Genomic DNA, 22167 nt, shown 5'->3' with positions numbered 1-22167 from the left:
ATATCTTCGTGTAATCCCTGCACCATTGGTTCAGCATACAGAGCTGAAGAGGTCGCATGTGAAAACGAGCAAAGGGGATCGCGTCCGATGCAGCAGTCATAAGACCTAGAATTTCCATGCATAAGGCTACCGAAGGGAATGATTGTGACTGAAGGTTTCGACAAGCTGTAATCAATTTTAGACGTCTCTTGTCTGTTAAAGACAGAGTCATGGACACTGAATCTATCTGGAAACCCAGAAAGGTTACCCTTGTTTGAGGAATCAAAGAACTTTTTGGTAAATTGATCCTCCAACCATGATCTTGAAGAAACAACAAGTCGATTCGTATGAGACTCTGCTAAATGTAAAGACGGAGCAAGTACCAAGATATCGTCCAAATAAGGAAATACCACAATACCCTGTTCTCTGATTACAGACAGAAGGGCACCGAGAATCTTTGTGAAAATTCTTGGAGCTGTAGCAAGGCCAAACGGTAGAGCCACAAATTGGTAATGCTTGTCTAGAAAAGAGAATCTCAGGAACTGATAATGATCTGGATGAATCAGAATATGCAGATATGCATCCTGTAAATCTATTGTGGACATATAATTCCCTTGCTGAACAAAAGGCAATATAGTCCTTACAGTTACCATCTTGAACGTTGGTATCCTTACATAACGATTCAATAATTTTAGATCCAGAACTGGTCTGAAGGAATTCTCCTTCTTTGGTACAATGAAGAGATTTGAATAAAACCCCATCCCCTGTTCCGGAACTGGAACTGGCATAATTACTCCAGCCAACTCTAGATCTGAAACACAATTCAGAAATGCTTGAGCTTTCACTGGATTTACTGGGACATGGGAAAGAAAAAATCTCTTTGCAGGAGGTCTCATCTTGAAACCAATTCTGTACCCTTCTGAAACAATGTTCTGAATCCAAAGATTGTGAACAGATTTGATCCAAATTTCTTTGAAAAAACGTAACCTGCCCCCTACCAGCTGAACTGGAATGAGGGCCGTACCTTCATGTGAACTTAGAAGCAGGCTTTGCCTTTCTAGCAGGCTTGGATTTATTCCAGACTGGAGATGGTTTCCAAACTGAAACTGCTCCTGAGGACGAAGGATCAGGCTTTTGTTCTTTGTTGAAACGAAAGGAACGAAAACGATTGTTAGCCCTGTTTTTACCTTTAGATTTTTTATCCTGTGGTAAAAAAGTTCCTTTCCCACCAGTAACAGTTGAAATAATAGAATCCAACTGAGAACCAAATAATTTGTTTCCCTGGAAAGAAATGGAAAGTAGAGTTGATTTAGAAGCCATATCAGCATTCCAAGTCTTAAGCCATAAAGCTCTTCTGGCTAAGATAGCCAGAGACATAAATCTAACATCAACTCTAATAATATCAAAAATGGCATCACAGATGAAATTATTAGCATGCTGGAGAAGAATAATAATATCATGAGAATCACGATTTGTTACTTGTTGCGCTAGAGTTTCCAACCAAAAAGTTGAAGCTGCAGCAACATCAGCCAATGATATAGCAGGTCTAAGAAGATTACCTGAACATAGATAAGCTTTTCTTAGAAAAGATTCAATTTTTCTATCTAAAGGATCCTTAAACGAGGTACCATCTGACGTAGGAATGGTAGTACGTTTAGCAAGGGTAGAAATAGCCCCATCAACTTTAGGGATTTTGTCCCAAAATTCTAACCTGTCAGGCGGAACAGGATATAATTGCTTAAAACGTTTAGAAGGAGTAAATGAATTACCCAATTTATCCCATTCCTTAGCAATTACTGCAGAAATAGCATTAGGAACAGGAAAGACTTCTGGAATAACCGCAGGAGCTTTAAAAACCTTATCCAAACGTATAGAATTAGTATCAAGAGGACTAGAATCCTCTATTTCTAAAGCAATTAGTACTTCTTTAAGTAAAGAGCGAATAAATTCCATCTTAAATAAATATGAAGATTTATCAGCATCAATCTCTGAGACAGAATCCTCTGAACTAGAAGAGTCCAAAGAATCAGAATGATGGTGTTCATTTAAAAATTCATCTGTAGAGAGAGAAGATTTAAAAGACTTTTTACGTTTACTAGAAGGAGAAATAACAGACAAAGCCTTCTTTATGGATTCAGAAACAAAATCTCTTATGTTATCAGGAACATTCTGCACCTTAGATGTTGAGGGAACTGCAACAGGCAATGGTACATCACTAAAGGAAATATTATCTGCTTTAACAAGTTTGTCATGACAATTAATACAAACAACAGCTGGAGAAATAGCTACAAAAAAGTTTACAGCAGATACACTTAGCTTTGGTAGATCCAGCAGGCAGTGGTTTTCCTGTAGTATCTTCTGGCTCAGATGCAACGTGAGACATCTTGCAATATGTAAGAGAAAAAACAACATATAAAGCAAAATAGATCAAATTCCTTATAAGACAGTTTCAGGAATGGGAAAAAAATGCCAAACATCAAGCTTCTAGCAACCAGAAGCAAATGAAAATGAGACTGAAATAATGTGGAGACAAAAGCGACGCCCATATTTTTTGGCGCCAAATAAGACGCCCACATTATTTGGCGCCTAAATGCTTTTGGCGCCAAAAATGACGCCACATCCGGAACGCCGACATTTTTGGCGCAAAATAACGTCAAAAAATGACGCAACTTCCGGCGACACGTATGACGCCGGAAACGGAAATGAATTTTTGCGCCAAAAAAATCCGCGCCAAAAATGACGCAATAAAATGAAGCATTTTCAGCCCCCGCGAGCCTAACAGCCCACAGGGAAAAAAGTCAAATTTTTGAGGTAAGACAAAATATGATAATTTAAAGCATAATCCCAAATATGAAACTGACTGTCTGGAAATAAGGAAAGTTGAACATTCTGAGTCAAGGCAAATAAATGTTTGAATACATATATTTAGAACTTTATAAATAAAGTGCCCAACCATAGCTTAGAGTGTCACAGAAAATAAGACTTACTTACCCCAGGACACTCATCTACATGTTTGTAGAAAGCCAAACCAGTACTGAAACGAGAATCAGTAGAGGAAATGGTAAATATAAGAGTATATCGTCGATCTGAAAAGGGAGGTAAGAGATGAATCTCTACGACCGATAACAGAGAACCTTATGAAATAGACCCCGTAGAAGGAGATCACTGCATTCAATAGGCAATACTCTCCTCACATCCCTCTGACATTCACTGCACGCTGAGAGGAAAACCGGGCTCCAACTTGCTGCGGAGCGCATATCAACGTAGAATCTAGCACAAACTTACTTCACCACCTCCCTTGGAGGCAAAGTTTGTAAAACTGATTTGTGGGTGTGGTGAGGGGTGTATTTATAGGCATTTTAAGGTTTGGGAAACTTTGCCCCTCCTGGTAGGAATGTATATCCCATACGTCACTAGCTCATGGACTCTTGTTAATTACATGAAAGAAAGGGTTATACAAAAGTCCCGTCCGTAGCGTACTGCTGGTCCCGAGCAGAAAAGCAGCACAAGTCGCATGACCCTGCGGTTAAACACATAGCATTATAGCGTCACCAGTGTTAAAATTACATTACGGATTAGAGCGGGTCATTTTAACACTAGAACACACACATATCCATATTTAGACATGTACAGTATGTATCTCAATGTTAATGCCATTTGCTGGCCTTTTTTCTAACACATGAGACCTCATATCATAGCCTGATGAAACAGTGTGTTACACTGAGAAACGCGTTGCTGTTGTTTTTACTATTATTAAATTTTTAATTTTTTTAAATTCTCTATTTGCTGCCGATCACCTTTCTTCCCTTTTGGGCTGTGGTCTGATATATACATTTGGCTCCTTTCAAACACCTTTTTGGACTGCCTGCTGGATCTTTGGTGTACTGATCCATATCCACTTCATTATCTTGGGTATCCCTGGACTCTCCCTGGCGAGACGAGGCCCTCCATCTGTGGAATCTACCTATTGTGGTCTACCGGACGACGTGTGGTTCCGGATTGCGATTACTGCACTTTGATGTGCGCTACAACTTGTGAGTAGGATTCCTATGTTCATATTGTTGTTTTGCTCTTATTACATTTGATCTGCACCATGTGGCGCCCTCTATCTATTCTCTTCTAGATTTTCCATCTGTGTTCCTGGCATAACACTCTGGAGGAGCAGCCTACTTCATTTGGGAATTTTGCCCACCACATATATCCTTTTGGGCACTAATATCCGGACTTTGCTGGACTTGTTAAACCAAATACATTTACTGGACTATTATAGTTCATACACATCATTACTCTATTGTTATTTTGAATTGGTTTTTATAATCTGAATTTTGTCTCCATTTGTCAGGAGTAAGGATCTCCATTTGTTACTAAGTATTTTTTGCCTTATATAATTTCTATATAGTAATTCATTATCCCCAGTATCTACTGTAAATACCTCTCTTAATTGTATCGTATCTCATTTGCCCTAGGCGCCTCTTAGTAGTACTCTGGTGACGCTGGTGTCTCCAGTAGTACTAATTGTTTTTTTGTTTCGCGAAATAGTTAACCAGAGTTCTGAGGATGCAGTAATCATTCTAGCGTGAATTGCGATTGCGCTCAACTTGCAATACGAGAGGCAAGCCAGACTAGTGCAAACACCCACTATAAACCGCTTTTATCTTGGGTGTAACTGTTAGCACTCCACTCATAATCTGAGGCAAAATACTCTAGTTTGTTGGAGCATTTTATTCCTGAACTGCCCCCAGCAAGGGATTTTCTTAAGCCCTCTGTGCTAAAAAGCCGAAAACAGTCATCAGGTAATTAAAGGGACAGCCTACTTGATTTTTTTATTGTTTAGAAAGATAGACGCCTTTACTACCCATTCCCTAGCTTTGCACAACCAACATTGTTGTAACAGGCCACCTTTATCTTAGTGCACTTTATTGGCTTGTCACAGCAAGACAGTGCTAGTTCATGTGTGCCAAATAGATAATGCGCTCACTCCTGTGGTGTTACACATGAGCCAGCACTGATTGGCTAAAATGCAAGTTTGTAAATAGCACTGAGATAAGTGGCAGCTTAGATACAAGGTAATCACAGAGGTGAAAAGTATATTAATATAACAGTGTTAGTTGTGCAAAGTTTGGGAATGGGTTAAAAAAAAAAAAAAAAAAAAAAAAAAAAAAATTATCTAGTTTAAACAATAACATTTTTCAAGAAGACTGTCCCTTTAAGCATGCATATTTTGTACGACATTTTTGTAAATTAGGGTACTAGCTACAATTAAATTAATCAACTGTTAACGTTTTCCTATTATTTTTTTTAACTAAAATATTGCTCTAATTGAATTATCCTTAGCATTAATTTGAGTATATGGTAATGTGGACCCTGGCTAATCCCACCCATACTGACCAGCTCTCTATTAAAAAAAAATGGGAGGACTGAGGTTTTACATACATCACCTGCCTCTGCTTTTCCTATGTAGGTCCCTAAAGCCATATGCTGAACCTATAATAGCATACACACTATAGATTTTCTTCACCAGTTAAGTTCAGTCCTAAACACTCAGAAATGTGAATATATTGAAATATTTGTGGACTTTGACGCCTGACCACAACATAAAGAGTTGCCCCCTCAGTAAGCAATACAAGCTCAGCTATCCTGTACTCAGCACAAGTCAGTCTCATTAAAGGGAAGTTGGGGTTTTAAAGAAAAATCAGAAAATGTAAAATTTGTATGCATACAAAAGCTCTCTTCCTTTTTTCGGTATACTCTTCCTTAAAGTCCAAAAAGCCTTGGTTTTGGACATCAAGACCCAGTTTCTACACAATAAATCTGAAGAAATGTCAAAATACACACCAATTTACCCAACAACATCATAGGGCATCACACCAAGTAGGACACATCAATACAGAAACACACCTGTTCTCCTATTAGTATATATATTCAGCAGTGTATTGCACAGATCAACGTCAATCTCATGCTCCATCATTTTTCAGTGCAGCGTCCTACAATATCCAGCTGGAGAAATCTCTCTGATTTGTTTACATACACCTTGTTGGACTTTCTGCCCCTAACATACACATATGCTCCATCAAGACAGGATACATCCAGTTGCCCATCTGAGCTCTGGATAAAGAACCCCCTTCCTCCCTTGACACTTTTATTGAGTGGTTTAACGATTAGTGGAAGCTCATCTATTAGGAACAGCAGTCAGAATCCATGCCAAGAAAAACAGAGCTGCTAGCAAGATGAAAGTACGAGGCAGGAGTCTCTACTGCCGGAGTATTTAAGAGCAGAAGAAAGACCTCTTTACAGGCTGCCAAGCACTCAGACCCCCTTCTCCTTCCAGGTTGAACACACACAGACACAGACTCAGGTTACAAGGACCCCTTTACCACTGACAGGAGGGAGGGGGGGACCTGCACAGCTGTGTGCTACCCATATCAAACATCAAGACCACTAAGACATATATATGCGTGACGTTGTCAGAAGCCTAAGTGTCTCCAGCAACGGCTAGCGATCTGCATATAGGGAAACCCAAAACAGAAGGAATTTAATGCTCTGGTGTTGTATATAGGTGAGGCCAGATTATATGGTGAAAATGTCACAACACACACACACACACACACAAGCATACACTACATGCAAGAAAACATTTTACAAGGACAGGACTCAGGCTTAGTCAGACAACTCAAACTACCGTAATTACCTGGAATAGGGTGTTGTTATCTTCCTTTAGTTCAGTCCGTGGAGGTGTGATAACTGTAAGAAATATAATATAGCCATCATTGCCAATTCTACTTAAAATTGTCAATATTTAATTATGGTACAACTCCTGACCAGTCAGACTACTGGATAACATTAAATGCAAAACTATATTTAAAAAAAAAAAAAAAGGTATGCATTGTATGTTTAGTATGCGTTCATTATTTATTTTCCCATTTTTCCCCTCAAGTTACCCCTGAAAATGGAATGGATTCTGCAGGCTTGCAATCTCTTAACTTGCAACATTCTACAAAATGATTGTTTAATTATTGCAGGAGCTAATTAAAATGTGTCTCAAACTGGCCAAGATAACTTACTGTGGTTATAAAATTATAACTATGTGGTTATAGCTGTGGTTATTAAAGTGAAGGTCAATTTTGATGAATTAGTGCCCGGTTTTTAATAATCCTATTAAAAACAAGGGTACTTAAATTCATCAAAATGACATTTAACTCTTTTCTTCAAAAACTTACCTTTTAATCCTGGCAGCAGCTCCAGCGATTCCCCAGGCCGTCGGAAGCCTCTGCAGACGTCAGAAATGAAGAATCCGGCTTCCTCCAATCACAGCTTCCCCTCTGGGGAATCTTTGCTTGATACAAGCCGTGATTGGAGGAAGCCGGATTCGTCATTTTGGACCCGCGAAGACGGCTTGTGACGGGCGGAGGAAGTGCTGGAGCGGCTGACAGGATTAATAGGTAAGTTTTTGAAGAAAACTAATGAAATGTCAATTTTGATGAATTAAAGTGCCCTTGTTTTTAATAGGATTATTAAAAACTGGGCACTAATTCATCAAAATTGACCTTCACTTTAAATTACTTCAGTATCCCTTTATGATTCACAAACATTGATAAAGCTCCCTAAATGTTGACATAGTCTTGTATTCATTTCAGGTAGCTTTTTGTAGAAATGCTATGCAGTTTTAAAGGTGAGTATATAATTGCATAGCTTTTAAAAAGATAGGAAGGTTAGAAAGATACATGGTTAGTTTTTTTGTTACTGGACAAGAAGCATGTACATTCTATGGTGAGCGCAAGCAGGAAGAACGAAGAACAAGGTGGGTGAGGGTGGTATTACACACAGTGCAGAATCAGATGAAACGCTTATTTGGGACATACACAAGTAGAATTGCAGCTTTGAATCCTCCAGGTGACTGCGTACAAACTCCTTCACTGCACCGACTGCAAAATAAAGAGAATATTCACAATCTCACTCTGAGTTAGGAGGGGTAGAATGAAGAACTAATCAGGTCACGTTCGTACCTGTCTCTGTCGGGGAGAAAAATCCCTGTAAGATGCATCGATCAGGAAAGAGAACTCGAAGTACAACCTATGAGGAGGAGCAAACTGAAATTACCAGTAGCCTTGCCCAGACTTACAAATATAGCCTGAACGCTTCAGACACTATAGGGACTACTCACAACCAATAGGGTCCTCAATCTACTTAAAAATTACAAAATTCTGTATCATCTTAACTCAGCATTATATATATATATATATATATATATATATATATATATATATATATATATATATATATATATATATATATAGGAGGTGTGCATTTTTTTTTATATAGCTTCATTTTTCATTGGTTTTACAACAAAATGTGTAAATACAAATGAACAAAACAGATACATAAAACATTTACCTAGTAGTAAATCAGTCACAATATACATAAAAGCTTGCATTATTGTATTGAATTGTACACATTAATATGTAAATAATGACTACTTCCGTTCATAAAGAGAACCTGTTGAACTCAAAACTGATTCAGTGTAATATTTTTTTTTTTTTTTTAAATTTTGTAAATCTTTATTAACACAAAGAATATGAATATAACAGACTTGGCTCTTGTTACAATGTGAGCCCGCTACTGTTCGTACAGCAGCAAATCAGTGTAATATTTTATCTCAGACTGCAAAGCTTTTACAACACCAGATATTTCACATGCCATTGTATAGTTCTACCTTCCTGAAATTTGGGAAAACTATAATAAAGTGTCCTGGCCTACATAATGTACACATGGATGTATCTATTAAAACAATGGTTCAGGGAAAAAGATAGGAAGAGCAGTCCCGGAACAGTGAAAATGTTGAGACGCTTTGCAGACACTGCATTATTATTATTTGCAGTGTTTTTGAAAGCTGGGAGGCATTATGAAGTATCCGGGTGGGACCAGTGATTTTATAAGTGTTTGTACCAACTATATGTCAAGTAGTGCGCTCTCTCCCTAGATAACGCAGCCGACAGCTTTACCTAGCGCGCGAGTGTGCAACATGTAGCTGAACGGTGCACTCAGACTCCTGTGATTAGACAGTGAGCATGTGACTCACTAGTTAAAAAAAACTGCCGTGCAGAAGAGGATGGCTTCGCTTACAAGGTAAAGTATTTTTTAGACTTCAAATTAGTCATTTTGGAAAATGTATTTCACATGAAATGATGTCCTTATGTTACATAATTCTGCACACAGTGTAGAATTATGTAACATCAAACATGTTTGCTGTTCTTTTAAGCTATCCAAAGCACTAATTAATTGCATAATTTGTGATACAAACATTGAAAAAAAAATTACCTCATTTTAACTGGAGAGAACAATGAGATTATGAATTGTTTTTAAAAATGGTGGTTTTGTGCATGTGTTTTATGAAAATACTCTATTACATGTATAATTTGTATGCTTGGTTGAATATGACTTGACATAAACACGTATTCCTTTGACATATTAGTTTCTACAGCACAGGATTGTGGTGATAAAAAAATAAATAAATCTAGGCACATTTTCAGAATTGCTCTAAGACAGACTTGGCCCTAGACCATAATGTAGCCCTCTAGTGCTGCTTAACAAGCTATTCATTTAAAGGGACAGTCTAGTCAAAATTACATTTTCATGATTCAGATAGGGCATGCAATTTAAACAAATTTCCAGATTACTTTTATCATCAAATATGCTTTGTTCTCTTGGTATTCTTTGTTCAAAGCTAAACCTAGATGGGTTCATATGCTAATTCCTAAGCCCTTGAAGGCCACCTCTTATTTCAGTGCATTTTGACAGTTTTCCTGTGGAGTTATTTATTATTCAACACTGATTGGCTAAAATGCAAGTCTGTCAAAAGAAATGAGATAAGGGAGCAGTCTGCAAAGGCTTAGATACAAAATAATAACAGAGGTAAAAAACAGAATTTATGTTTACCTGATAAATTACTTTCTCCAACGGTGTGTCCGGTCCACGGCGTCATCCTTACTTGTGGGATATTCTCTTCCCCAACAGGAAATGGCAAAGAGCCCAGCAAAGCTGGTCACATGATCCCTCCTAGGCTCCGCCTACCCCAGTCATTCGACCGACGTTAAGGAGGAATATTAGCATAGGAGAAACCATATGGTACCGTGGTGACTGTAGTTAAAGAAAATAAATTATCAGACCTGATTAAAAAAACCAGGGCGGGCCGTGGACCGGACACACCGTTGGAGAAAGTAATTTATCAGGTAAACATAAATTCTGTTTTCTCCAACATAGGTGTGTCCGGTCCACGGCGTCATCCTTACTTGTGGGAACCAATACCAAAGCTTTAGGACACGGATGAAGGGAGGGAGCAAATCAGGTCACCTAAATGGAAGGCACCACGGCTTGCAAAACCTTTCTCCCAAAAATAGCCTCAGAAGAAGCAAAAGTATCAAACTTGTAAAATTTTGTAAAAGTGTGCAGTGAAGACCAAGTCGCTGCCCTACATATCTGATCAACAGAAGCCTCGTTCTTGAAGGCCCATGTGGAAGCCACAGCCCTAGTGGAATGAGCCGTGATTCTTTCGGGAGGCTGCCGTCCGGCAGTCTCGTAAGCCAATCTGATGATGCTTTTAATCCAAAAAGAGAGAGAGGTAGAAGTTGCTTTTTGACCTCTCCTTTTACCGGAATAAACAACAAACAAGGAAGATGTTTGTCTAAAATCCTTTGTAGCATCTAAATAGAATTTTAGAGCGCGAACAACATCCAAATTGTGCAACAAACGTTCCTTCTTTGAAACTGGTTTCGGACACAGAGAAGGTACGATAATCTCCTGGTTAATGTTTTTGTTAGAAACAACTTTTGGAAGAAAACCAGGTTTAGTACGTAAAACCACCTTATCTGCATGGAACACCAGATAAGGAGGAGAACACTGCAGAGCAGACAATTCTGAAACTCTTCTAGCAGAAGAAATTGCAACTAAAAACAAAACTTTCCAAGATAATAACTTAATATCAACGGAATGTAAGGGTTCAAACGGAACCCCCTGAAGAACTGAAAGAACTAAGTTGAGACTCCAAGGAGGAGTCAAAGGTTTGTAAACAGGCTTAATTCTAACCAGAGCCTGAACAAAGGCTCGAACATCTGGCACAGCTGCCAGCCTTTTGTGAAGTAACACAGACAAGGCAGAAATCTGTCCCTTCAGGGAACTAGCAGATAATCCTTTTTCCAATCCTTCTTGAAGGAAGGATAGAATCTTAGGAATCTTAACCTTGTCCCAAGGGAATCCTTTAGATTCGCACCAACAGATATATTTTTTCCAAATTTTGTGGTAAATCTTTCTAGTTACAGGCTTTCTGGCCTGGACAAGAGTATCGATAACAGAATCTGAGAACCCTCGCTTCGATAAGATCAAGCGTTCAATCTCCAAGCAGTCAGCTGGAGTGAAACCAGATTCGGATGTTCGAACGGACCCTGAACAAGAAGGTCTCGTCTCAAAGGTAGCTTCCAAGGTGGAGCCGATGACATATTCACCAGATCTGCATACCAAGTCCTGCGTGGCCACGCAGGAGCTATCAAGATCACCGACGCCCTCTCCTGATTGATCCTGGCTACCAGCCTGGGGATGAGAGGAAACGGCGGGAACACATAAGCTAGTTTGAAGGTCCAAGGTGCTACTAGTGCATCCACTAGAGCCGCCTTGGGATCCCTGGATCTGGACCCGTAGCAAGGAACTTTGAAGTTCTGACGAGAGGCCATCAGATCCATGTCTGGAATGCCCCACAGCTGAGTGACTTGGGCAAAGATTTCCGGATGGAGTTCCCACTCCCCCGGATGCAATGTCTGACGACTCAGAAAATCCGCTTCCCAATTTTCCACTCCTGGGATGTGGATAGCAGACAGGTGGCAGGAGTGAGACTCCGCCCATAGAATGATTTTGGTCACTTCTTCCATCGCTAGGGAACTCCTTGTTCCCCCCTGATGGTTGATGTACGCAACAGTTGTCATGTTGTCTGATTGAAACCGTATGAACTTGGCCCTCGCTAGCTGAGGCCAAGCCTTGAGAGCATTGAATATCGCTCTCAGTTCCAGAATATTTATCGGTAGAAGAGATTCTTCCCGAGACCAAAGACCCTGAGCTTTCAGGGATCCCCAGACCGCGCCCCAGCCCATCAGACTGGCGTCGGTCGTGACGATGACCCACTCCGGTCTGCGGAATGTCATCCCTTGTGACAGGTTGTCCAGGGACAGCCACCAACGGAGTGAGTCTCTGGTCCTCTGATTTACTTGTATCTTCGGAGACAAGTCTGTATAGTCCCCATTCCACTGACTGAGCATGCACAGTTGTAATGGTCTTAGATGAATGCGCGCAAAAGGAACTATGTCCATTGCCGCTACCATCAAACCGATCACTTCCATGCACTGCGCTATGGAAGGAAGAGGAACGGAATGAAGTATCCGACAAGAGTCTAGAAGTTTTGTTTTTCTGGCCTCTGTCAGAAAAATCCTCATTTCTAAGGAGTCTATTATTGTTCCCAAGAAGGGAACCCTTGTTGACGGAGATAGAGAACTCTTTTCCACGTTCACTTTCCATCCGTGAGATCTGAGAAAGGCCAGGACAATGTCCGTGTGAGCCTTTGCTTGAGGAAGGGACGACGCTTGAATCAGAATGTCGTCCAAGTAAGGTACTACAGCAATGCCCCTTGGTCTTAGCACAGCTAGAAGGGACCCTAGTACCTTTGTGAAAATCCTTGGAGCAGTGGCTAATCCGAAAGGAAGCGCCACGAACTGGTAATGCTTGTCCAGGAATGCGAACCTTAGGAACCGATGATGTTCCTTGTGGATAGGAATATGTAGATACGCATCCTTTAAATCCACTGTGGTCATGAATTGACCTTCCTGGATGGAAGAATAGTTCGAATGGTTTCCATCTTGAACGATGGAACCTTGAGAAACTTGTTTAAGATCTTGAGATCTAAGATTGGTCTGAACGTTCCCTCTTTTTTGGGAACTATGAACAGATTGGAGTAGAACCCCATCCCTTGTTCTCTTAATGGAACAGGATGAATCACTCCCATTTTTAACAGGTCTTCTACACAATGTAAGAATGCCTGTCTTTTTATGTGGTCTGAAGACAACTGAGACCTGTGGAACCTCCCCCTTGGGGGAAGCCCCTTGAATTCCAGAAGATAACCTTGGGAGACTATTTCTAGCGCCCAAGGATCCAGAACATCTCTTGCCCAAGCCTGAGCGAAGAGAGAGAGTCTGCCCCCCACCAGATCCGGTCCCGGATCGGGGGCCAACATTTCATGCTGTCTTGGTAGCAGTGGCAGGTTTCTTGGCCTGCTTTCCCTTGTTCCAGCCTTGCATTGGTCTCCAAGCTGGCTTGGCTTGAGAAGTATTACCCTCTTGCTTAGAGGACGTAGCACTTTGGGCTGGTCCATTTCTACGAAAGGGACGAAAATTAGGTTTATTTTTTGCCTTGAAAGGCCGATCCTGAGGAAGGGCGTGGCCCTTACCCCCAGTGATATCAGAGATAATCTCTTTCAAGTCAGGGCCAAACAGCGTTTTCCCCTTGAAAGGAATGTTAAGTAGCTTGTTCTTGGAAGACGCATCAGCTGACCAAGATTTCAACCAAAGCGCTCTGCGCGCCACAATAGCAAACCCAGAATTCTTAGCCGCTAACCTAGCCAATTGCAAAGTGGCGTCTAGGGTGAAAGAATTAGCCAATTTGAGAGCATTGATTCTGTCCATAATCTCCTCATAAGGAGGAGAATCACTATCGACCGCCTTTATCAGCTCATCGAACCAGAAACATGCGGCTGTAGCTACAGGGACAATGCATGAAATTGGTTGTAGAAGGTAACCCTGCTGAACAAACATCTTTTTAAGTAAACCTTCTAATTTTTTATCCATAGGATCTTTGAAAGCACAACTATCCTCTATGGGTATAGTGGTGCGTTTGTTTAAAGTGGAAACCGCTCCCTCGACCTTGGGGACTGTCTGCCATAAGTCTCGTGTGGTAGCGTCTATTGGGAACATTTTTCTAAATATCGGAGGAGGGGAAAAGGGCACACCGGGTCTATCCCACTCCTTGCTAATAATCTCTGTAAGCCTTTTAGGTATAGGAAAAACGTCAGTACACACCGGCACCGCATAGTATTTATCCAGCCTACATAACTTCTCTGGGATTGCGACCGTTGTCACAATCATTCAGAGCCGCTAACACCTCCCCTAGCAATACACGGAGGTTCTCAAGCTTAAATTTAAAATTTGAAATTTCTGAATCCGGTCTCCCTGGATCAGATACGTCACCCACAGAATGAAGCTCTCCGTCCTCATGTTCTGCAAATTGTGACGCAGTATCGGACATGGCTCTCGTGTCATCAGCGCGCTCTGTCCTTAACCCAGAGCTATCGTGCTTGCCTCTTAACTCAGGCAAATTAGATAATACTTCTTTCATAACATTAGCCATATCTTGCAAAGTGATTTGTAAGGGCCTTGATGTACTTGGCGCCACAACATCACGCACCTCCTGAGCGGGAGGCGCAGGTACTGACACGTGAGGAGAGTTAGGCGGCATAACTTCCCCCTCGATGTCTGGTGATAATTTCTTTACCGGTAAAGACTGACCTTTATTTAAAGTAATATCAATACAGTTGGTACAAATATTTCTATTGGGCTCCACATTGGCTTTTAAACATAATAAACAAGCAGATTCATCTGTATCAGACATGTTTAAACAGACTAGCAATGAGGCTAGCAAGCTTGGAAATTACTTTCAGAAAATTTTCAAGCAATGTAAAAACGCTGCTGCGCTTTTAAAAACACAAAAAGACAATTACAGTTGAAATAACAATGAACTAATTCAGTTATAGCAACCAAATCTTTACATTAAATGTATGAAATTATCAGAGGATTGCACCCACTAGCAAAAGGATGATTAACCCCTTAATACCCAAAACGGATAATCAATTTAACAGTTAACGTTATTATCACAGTCAAACACACTGTCACAGGTCTGCTGTGACTGATTACCTCCCTCAAATATAAATTTTGAAGACCCCTGAGCTCTCTGGAGACGTCCTGGATCAAGGAGGAAGAAACAGGAAGACTATGATTGAATTTTAACTGCGCAACAAGGCGCTAACAAAAAGCCCCTCCCACTCATATTACAACAGTGGGAGACCAGCTATAACGGTTTCTATGCAGAAATATACGTTAGCCATGTGGAAAAAATCATGCCCCAAGAGATTTATCACCAAAGTACCTCACAAAACGATTAACATGCCAGTAAACATTTTAAAAAAACAACATTTCAGATGTTGTGTATAGTTATCACTAAGCCTGCTATCAGTCGCTTCTACTGCAGTTAAGGCTCATACATTATTTCAGTATTAACAGTATTTTTTCAGTTAAATTCTATTCCCTAGAAAATAACTCTACTGTGCATACATTTACCAGCCTGATACCAGTCGCTACTACTGCATTTTAGGCTGTACTTACATCATATGGGTATCGGCAGTGTTTTCTTAGTCAATTCCATTCCTAGAAAATATTTTACTGCACATACCTCATTTGCAGGGGACCCCGCATGCTATTCCCTTTTCTGAAGTTACCCCACTCCTCAGAATGTGCGAGAACAGCCAGTGGATCTTAGTTACGTCTGCTAAGATCATAGAAAACGCAGGCAGATTCTTCTTCTAAATACTGCCTGAGAGAAAAAACAGCACACTCCGGTGCCATTTAAAATAACAAACTTTTGATCGAAGAATAATTAAGTAAAAAACTCCTAACTCATCTCACGACCTCCTTCTTTGTTGAGAGTTGCAAGAGAATGACTGGATATGACATGTGAGGGGAGGAGCTATATAGCAGCTCTGCTTGGGTGATCCTCTTGCAACTTCCTGTTGGGAAGGAGAATATATCCCATAAGTAATGGATGACCCGTGGACTGAACACACTTAACAAGAGAAACCTAGATTACAACTTGGATGATGCCCATTTCTTTATGAACAATAAAAAAATAATGTATTCTTTTAATATTTTAACAATTAACACTTTTCGTTTAGTACCGGTACAAAATCCCAAACCTCAAACTTATTCTGAAATCCAAAGTTACTATTTTTGTTAATAAAATTAAATGATCAAAAATTCTTCTCTGCCTGTGTCTTTTTTTATAGTATTGTAAAATGCAAATATTAATCTATATTTTTTTAAAACAACAAATATTACTTGACTAGTGTTAAAGCCCATGTACACGGGCCAGTCTTGGCGGCCAGGTATGTTTGTCTCATCTCGCGCAGTCTCTCCTGCGCACTGGGCTGTTTGTCTCGCACAGTCTCAGGGCCAGGTATGTTTGTCTCATCTCGCGCAGTCTCTCCTGCGCACAGGGCCAGGTATGTTTGTCTCGAACAGTCTCAGGGCCAGGTTTGTTTGTCTCGCGCAGTCTCTACTCCACATGACTGGGTCAGACAAACATACCTCGCCTTTTATTATATAGGATAATAGTACTTTATCTTTCTGATGGTGCTTTGTAGACAAAAGTATTTTTAAAAAACAGAATTTATGCTTACCTGATAAATTACTTTCTCCAACGGTGTGTCCGGTCCACGGCGTCATCCTTACTTGTGGGGAATATCTCTTCCCCAACAGGAAATGGCAAAGAGCCCAGCAAAAGCTGTCCATATAGTCCCTCCTAGGCTCCGCCCACCCCAGTCATTCGACCGACGGACAGGAGGAAAAACAGGAGAAACCATAGGGTGCCGTGGTGACTGTAGTTAGAGAAAATAATTCATCAAACCTGATTAAAAAACCAGGGCGGGCCGTGGACCGGGCACACCGTTGGAGAAAGTAATTTATCAGGTAAGCATAAATTCTATTTTCTCCAACATTGGTGTGTCCGGTCCACGGCGTCATCCTTACTTGTGGGAACCAATACCAAAGCTTTAGGACACGGATGAAGGGAGGGAGCAAATCAGGTTACCTAAACAGAAGGCACCACGGCTTGCAAAACCTTTCTCCCAAAAATAGCCTCCGAAGAAGCAAAAGTATCAAATTTGTAAAATTTGGCAAAAGTGTGCAGGGAAGAGCAAGTCGCTGCCTTACATATCTGATCAACAGAAGCCTCGTTCTTGAAGGCCCATGTGGAAGCCACAGCCCTAGTAGAGTGAGCTGTGATTCTTTCAGGAGGCTGCCGTTCGGCAGTCTCGTAAGCCAATCGGATGATGCTTTTAAGCCAAAAGGAAAGAGAGGTAGAAGTCGCTTTTTCACCTCTCCTTTTACCAGAATAGACGACAAACAGAGAAGATGTTTGTCTGAACTCTTTTGTAGCTTCTAAATAGAACTTTAGAGCACGGACTACATCTAAATTGTGTAACAAACGTTCCTTCTTTGAAACTGGATTCGGACACAAAGAAGGTACAACTATCTCCTGGTTAATATTTTTGTTGGAAACAACCTTTGGAGAAAACCAGGCTTAGTACGCAAAACAACCTTATCTGAATGGAACACCAGATAGGGCGGAGTACACTGCAGAGCAGATAACTCAGAAACTCTTCTAGCAGAAGAAATAGCAACCAAAAACAAAACTTTCCAAGATAACAACTTAATATCTATGGAATGTAAAGGTTCAAACGGAACCCCTTGGAGAACTGAAAGAACTAGATTTAGACTCCATGGAGGAGTCAAAGGTCTGTAAACAGGCTTGATCCTAACCAGAGCCTGAACAAATGCTTGAACAGCTGCCAGTCGTTTTTGTAACAAGACAGATAAAGCAGAAATCTGTCCCTTTAGAGAACTCGCTGATAATCCCTTATCCAAACCTTCTTGTAGAAAGGAAAGGATCTTAGGAATTTTGATCTTATTCCATAAGAATCCCTTGGATTCACACCAGCAGATATATCTTTTCCATATTTTATGGTAAATTTTTCTAGTTACCGGTTTTCTGGCTTGAACCAGAGTATCTATCACGGAATCTGAAACCCCCCGCTTTGATAGAATCAAGCGTTCAATTTCCAAGCCGTCAGCTGGAGGGAGACTAGATTTGGATGTTCGAATGGACCTTGTACAAGAAGATCCTGTCTCAAAGGTAGCTTCCATGGTGGAACCGATGACATATTCACCAGGTCTGCATACCAAGTCCTGCGTGGCCACGCAGGAGCTATCAAGATCACCAAGGCCCTCTCCTGCTTGATCCTGGCTACCAGCCTGGGAATGAGAGGAAACGGTGGAAACACATAAGCTAGATTGAAGGTCCAAGGCGCTACTAGTGCATCCACCAGAGTCGCCTTGGGATCCCTGGATCTGGACCCGTAGCAAGGAACCTTGAAGTTCTGACGAGACGCCATCAGATCCATGTCTGGAATGCCCCATAATTGAGTTAACTGGGCAAAGATCTCCGGGTGGAGTTCCCACTCCCCCGGATGGAATGTCTGACGACTCAGATAATCCGCCTCCCAGTTTTCCACTCCTGGGATGTGGATCGCAGATAGGTGGCAGGAGTGATCCTCCGCCCATTTTATTATTTTGGTCACTTCTCTCATCGCCAGGGAACTCCTTGTTCCCCCCTGATGATTGATATAAGCAACAGTCGTCATGTTGTCTGATTGGAATCTTATGAATCTGGCCTTTGCTAGTTGAGGCCAAGCCCTGAGAGCATTGAATATCGCTCTCAGTTCCAGAATGTTTATCGGGAGAAGAGACTCTTCCCGAGACCATAGTCCCTGAGCTTTCAGGGATTCCCAGACTGCGCCCCAGCCCACTAGACTGGCGTCGGTCGTGACGATGACCCACTCTGGTCTGCGGAAGCTCATTCCCTGGGACAGGTGGTCCAGGGTTAGCCACCAACGGAGTGAGTCTCTGGTCTTCTGATCTACTTGAATCACTGGAGACAAGTCTGTATAGTCCCCATTCCACTGTTTCAGCATGCACAGTTGTAATGGTCTTAGATGAATTCGCGCAAAAGGAACTATGTCCATTGCTGCAACCATCAATCCTACCACTTCCATGCATTGAGCTACGGAAGGACGTGGAATAGAATGAAGAACTTGACAAGCGTTTAGAAGTTTTGACTTTCTGACTTCTGTCAGGAAAATCCTCATTTCTAAAGAATCTATTATTGTTCCCAAGAAAGGAACTCTTGTCGACGGAGACAGGGAACTTTTTTCTATGTTCACCTTCCAACCGTGAGATCTGAGAAAGGCCAGAACAATGTCTGTGTGAGCCTTTGCCTTTGAAAGAGACGACGCTTGTATTAGAATGTCGTCTAGGTAAGGTACTACTGCAATGCCCCTTGGTCTTAGAACCGCTAGAAGGGACCCGAGTACCTTTGTGAAAATCCTTGGAGCAGTGGCTAACCCGAATGGGAGGGCCACAAACTGGTAATGTTTGTCCAGAAAGGTGAACCTTAGGAACTGATGATGATCTTTGAGGATAGGAATATGTAGATACGCATCCTTTAGATCCACGGTAGTCATAAATTGACCTTCCTGGATTGTAGGTAGAATCGTTCAAATGGTTTCCATTTTGAACGATGGTACTCTGAGAAATTTGTTTAGGATCTTTAAATCCAGAATTTGTCTGAAAGTTCCCTCTTTTTTGGGAACTACAAACAGATTTGAGTAAAATCCCATTCCTTGTTCCGCCGTTGGAACTGGGTTTATCACTCCCATTTTTAACAGGTCTTCTACACAATGTAAGAATGCCTGTCTCATTATTTTTTTTTGAGGATAAGTGAGACATGTGGAACCTTCCCCTTGGCGGTAGTTCCTTGAATTCCAGAAGATAGCCCTGAGAAAACTATTTCTAGTGCCCAGGGATCCTGAACATCTCTTGCCCAAGCCTGAGCAAAGAGAGAGAGTCTGCCTCCTACTAGATCCGGTCCCGGATCGGGGGCTACTCCTTCATGCTGTTTTGTTAGCAGCAGCAGGCTTCTTGGCCTGCTTACCCTTGTTCCAGCTTTGCATCGGTTTCCAGGCTGGTTTGGTTTGTGAAGCATTACCCTCTTGTTTTAAGGATGCGGAGTTGGAGGTCGGTCCGTTCCTGAAATTGCGAAAGGAACGAAAATTAGACTTATTCTTGGCTTTGAAAGGCCTATCTTGTGGAAGGGCGTGGCCCTTTCCCCCAGTGATGTCTGAGATAATCTCTTTCAATTCTGGCCCAAAGAGAGTTTTACCCTTGAAGGGGATGTTAAGCAATTTTGTCTTGGAAGATACATCCGCTGACCAAGACTTTAGCCAAAGCGCTCTGCGCGCCACAATTGCAAACCCTGAATTTTTCGCCGCTAATCTAGCTAATTGCAAAGCGGCATCTAAAATAAAAGAATTAGCCAACTTGAGTGCGTGAACTCTGTCCATAACCTCCTCATACGGAGTCTCTCTACCGAGTGACTTTTCTAGTTCCTCGAACCAGAACCACGCTGCTGTAGTGACAGGAACAATGCACGAAATGGGTTGCAGGAGGTAACCTTGCTGTACAAAAATCTTTTTAAGCAAACCCTCCAATTTTTTATCCATAGGATCTTTGAAAGCACAATTATCCTCGATAGGAATAGTAGTGCGCTTGTTTAGAGTAGAAAACTGCCCCCCTCGACCTTAGGGACTGTCTGCCATAAGTCCTTTCTGGGGTCGACCATAGGAAATAATTTCTTAAATATAGGAGGGGGGACAAAAGGTATGCCGGGCTTCTCCCACTCCTTATTCACTATATCCGCCACCCGCTTGGGTATAGGAAAAGCGTTGGGGTGCACCGGAACCTCTAGGAACTTGTCCATCTTGCATAATTTTTCTGGAATGACCAGGTTGTCACAATCATCCAGAGTAGATAACACCTCCTTAAGCAGTGCGCGGAGATGCTCTAATTTAAATTTAAATGTCACAACATCAGGTTCTGCCTGTTGAGAAATTCTACCTGAATCTGAAAATTTCCCCATCTGACAAAACCTCCTTCATGGCCCCTTCAGATTGGTGTGAGGGTATGACAGAGCAATTATCATCAGCGCCCTCCTGCTCTACAGTGTTTAAAACAGAGCAATCGCGCTTTCTCTGATATGCAGGCATTTTGGATAAAATATTTGCTATGGAGTTATCCATTACTGCCGTTAATTGTTGCATAGTAATAAGTATTGGCGCGCTAGAAGTACTAGGGGCCTCCTGCGTGGGCAAAACTGGCGTAGACACAGAAGGAGATGATGTAGAACTATGTCTACTCCCTTCATCTGATGAATCATCTTGGGCAACTTTACTATCTGTGGCAGTACTGTCCTTACTTTGTTTGGACGCTATGGCACAATTATCACACAATTTTGAAGGGGGAAGACACATTGATCTTCATACATATAGAACATAGCTTATCTGAAGGTGCAGACATGTTAAACAGGCTTAAACTTGTCAATAAAGTACAAAAACATAATTTATGCTTACCTGATAAATTTATTTCTCTTGTAGTGTGTTTAGTCCACGGGTCATCCATTACTTATGGGATATATTCTCCTTCCCAACAGGAAGTTGCAAGAGGATCACCCAAGCAGAGCTGCTATATAGCTCCTCCCCTCACATGTCATATCCAGTCATTCGACCGAAACAAGACGAGAAAGGAGAAACTATAAGGTGCAGTGGTGACTGGAGTTATAATTTTAAAATTTAGAACCTGCCTTAAAAAGACAGGGCGGGCCGTGGACTGAACACACTACAAGAGAAATAAATTTATCAGGTAAGCATAAATTATGTTTTCTCTTGTTAAGTGTGTTGAGTCCACGGGTCATCCATTACTTATGGGATACCCATACCAAAGCTAAGTACACGGATGATGGGAGGGACAAGGCAACATTAAACAGAAGGAACCACTGCCTGTAGAACCTTTCTCCCAAAACCAGCCTCCGAAGAAGCGAAAGTGTCAAATTTGTAAAATTTGGAAAAAGTATGAAGTGAAGACCAAGTTGCAGCCTTGCAAATCTGTTCAACAGAGGCCTCATTCTTAAAGACCCAGGTGGAAGCCACAGCTCTAGTGGAATGAGCTGTAATTATTTCAGGAGGCTGCTGTCCAGCAGTCTCATAGGCTAAACGTATTATGCTACGAAGCCAAAAAGAGAGAGAGGTAGCTGAAGCCTTTTGACCTCTCCTCTGTCCAGAGTAAACGACAAACAGAGAAGAAGTTTGTCGAAAATCTTTAGTTGCCTGTAAGTAGAACTTCAGAGCACGGACCACGTCTAGATTATGCAAAAGACGTT

At 41.4% G+C, this 22167-nt stretch overlaps 1 protein-coding gene across 1 annotated transcript in view; it reads right to left on the bottom strand.

Annotated features, from left to right (window-relative positions):
* The window catches only part of ASPSCR1 (ASPSCR1 tether for SLC2A4, UBX domain containing), a 130929-nt gene that overhangs the window by 14933 nt on the left and 93829 nt on the right, over positions 1-22167 (bottom strand). The window contains exons 10-12 of the mRNA XM_053705640.1: positions 7983-8049; positions 7839-7901; positions 6668-6720 (exon numbers count right to left, since the gene is read on the bottom strand). Of these exons, the coding sequence (XP_053561615.1) occupies positions 6668-6720; positions 7839-7901; positions 7983-8049 (183 nt within the window). The remainder of the gene's footprint in view (positions 1-6667; positions 6721-7838; positions 7902-7982; positions 8050-22167) is intronic.

This window comes from Bombina bombina, chromosome 1, assembly GCF_027579735.1.
Source record: "Bombina bombina isolate aBomBom1 chromosome 1, aBomBom1.pri, whole genome shotgun sequence".
NCBI classification, from domain to species: domain Eukaryota; kingdom Metazoa; phylum Chordata; class Amphibia; order Anura; family Bombinatoridae; genus Bombina; species Bombina bombina.
Note: the sequence above shows the minus strand (reverse complement) of the source record. Positions and strands in the feature narration are given on the sequence as shown.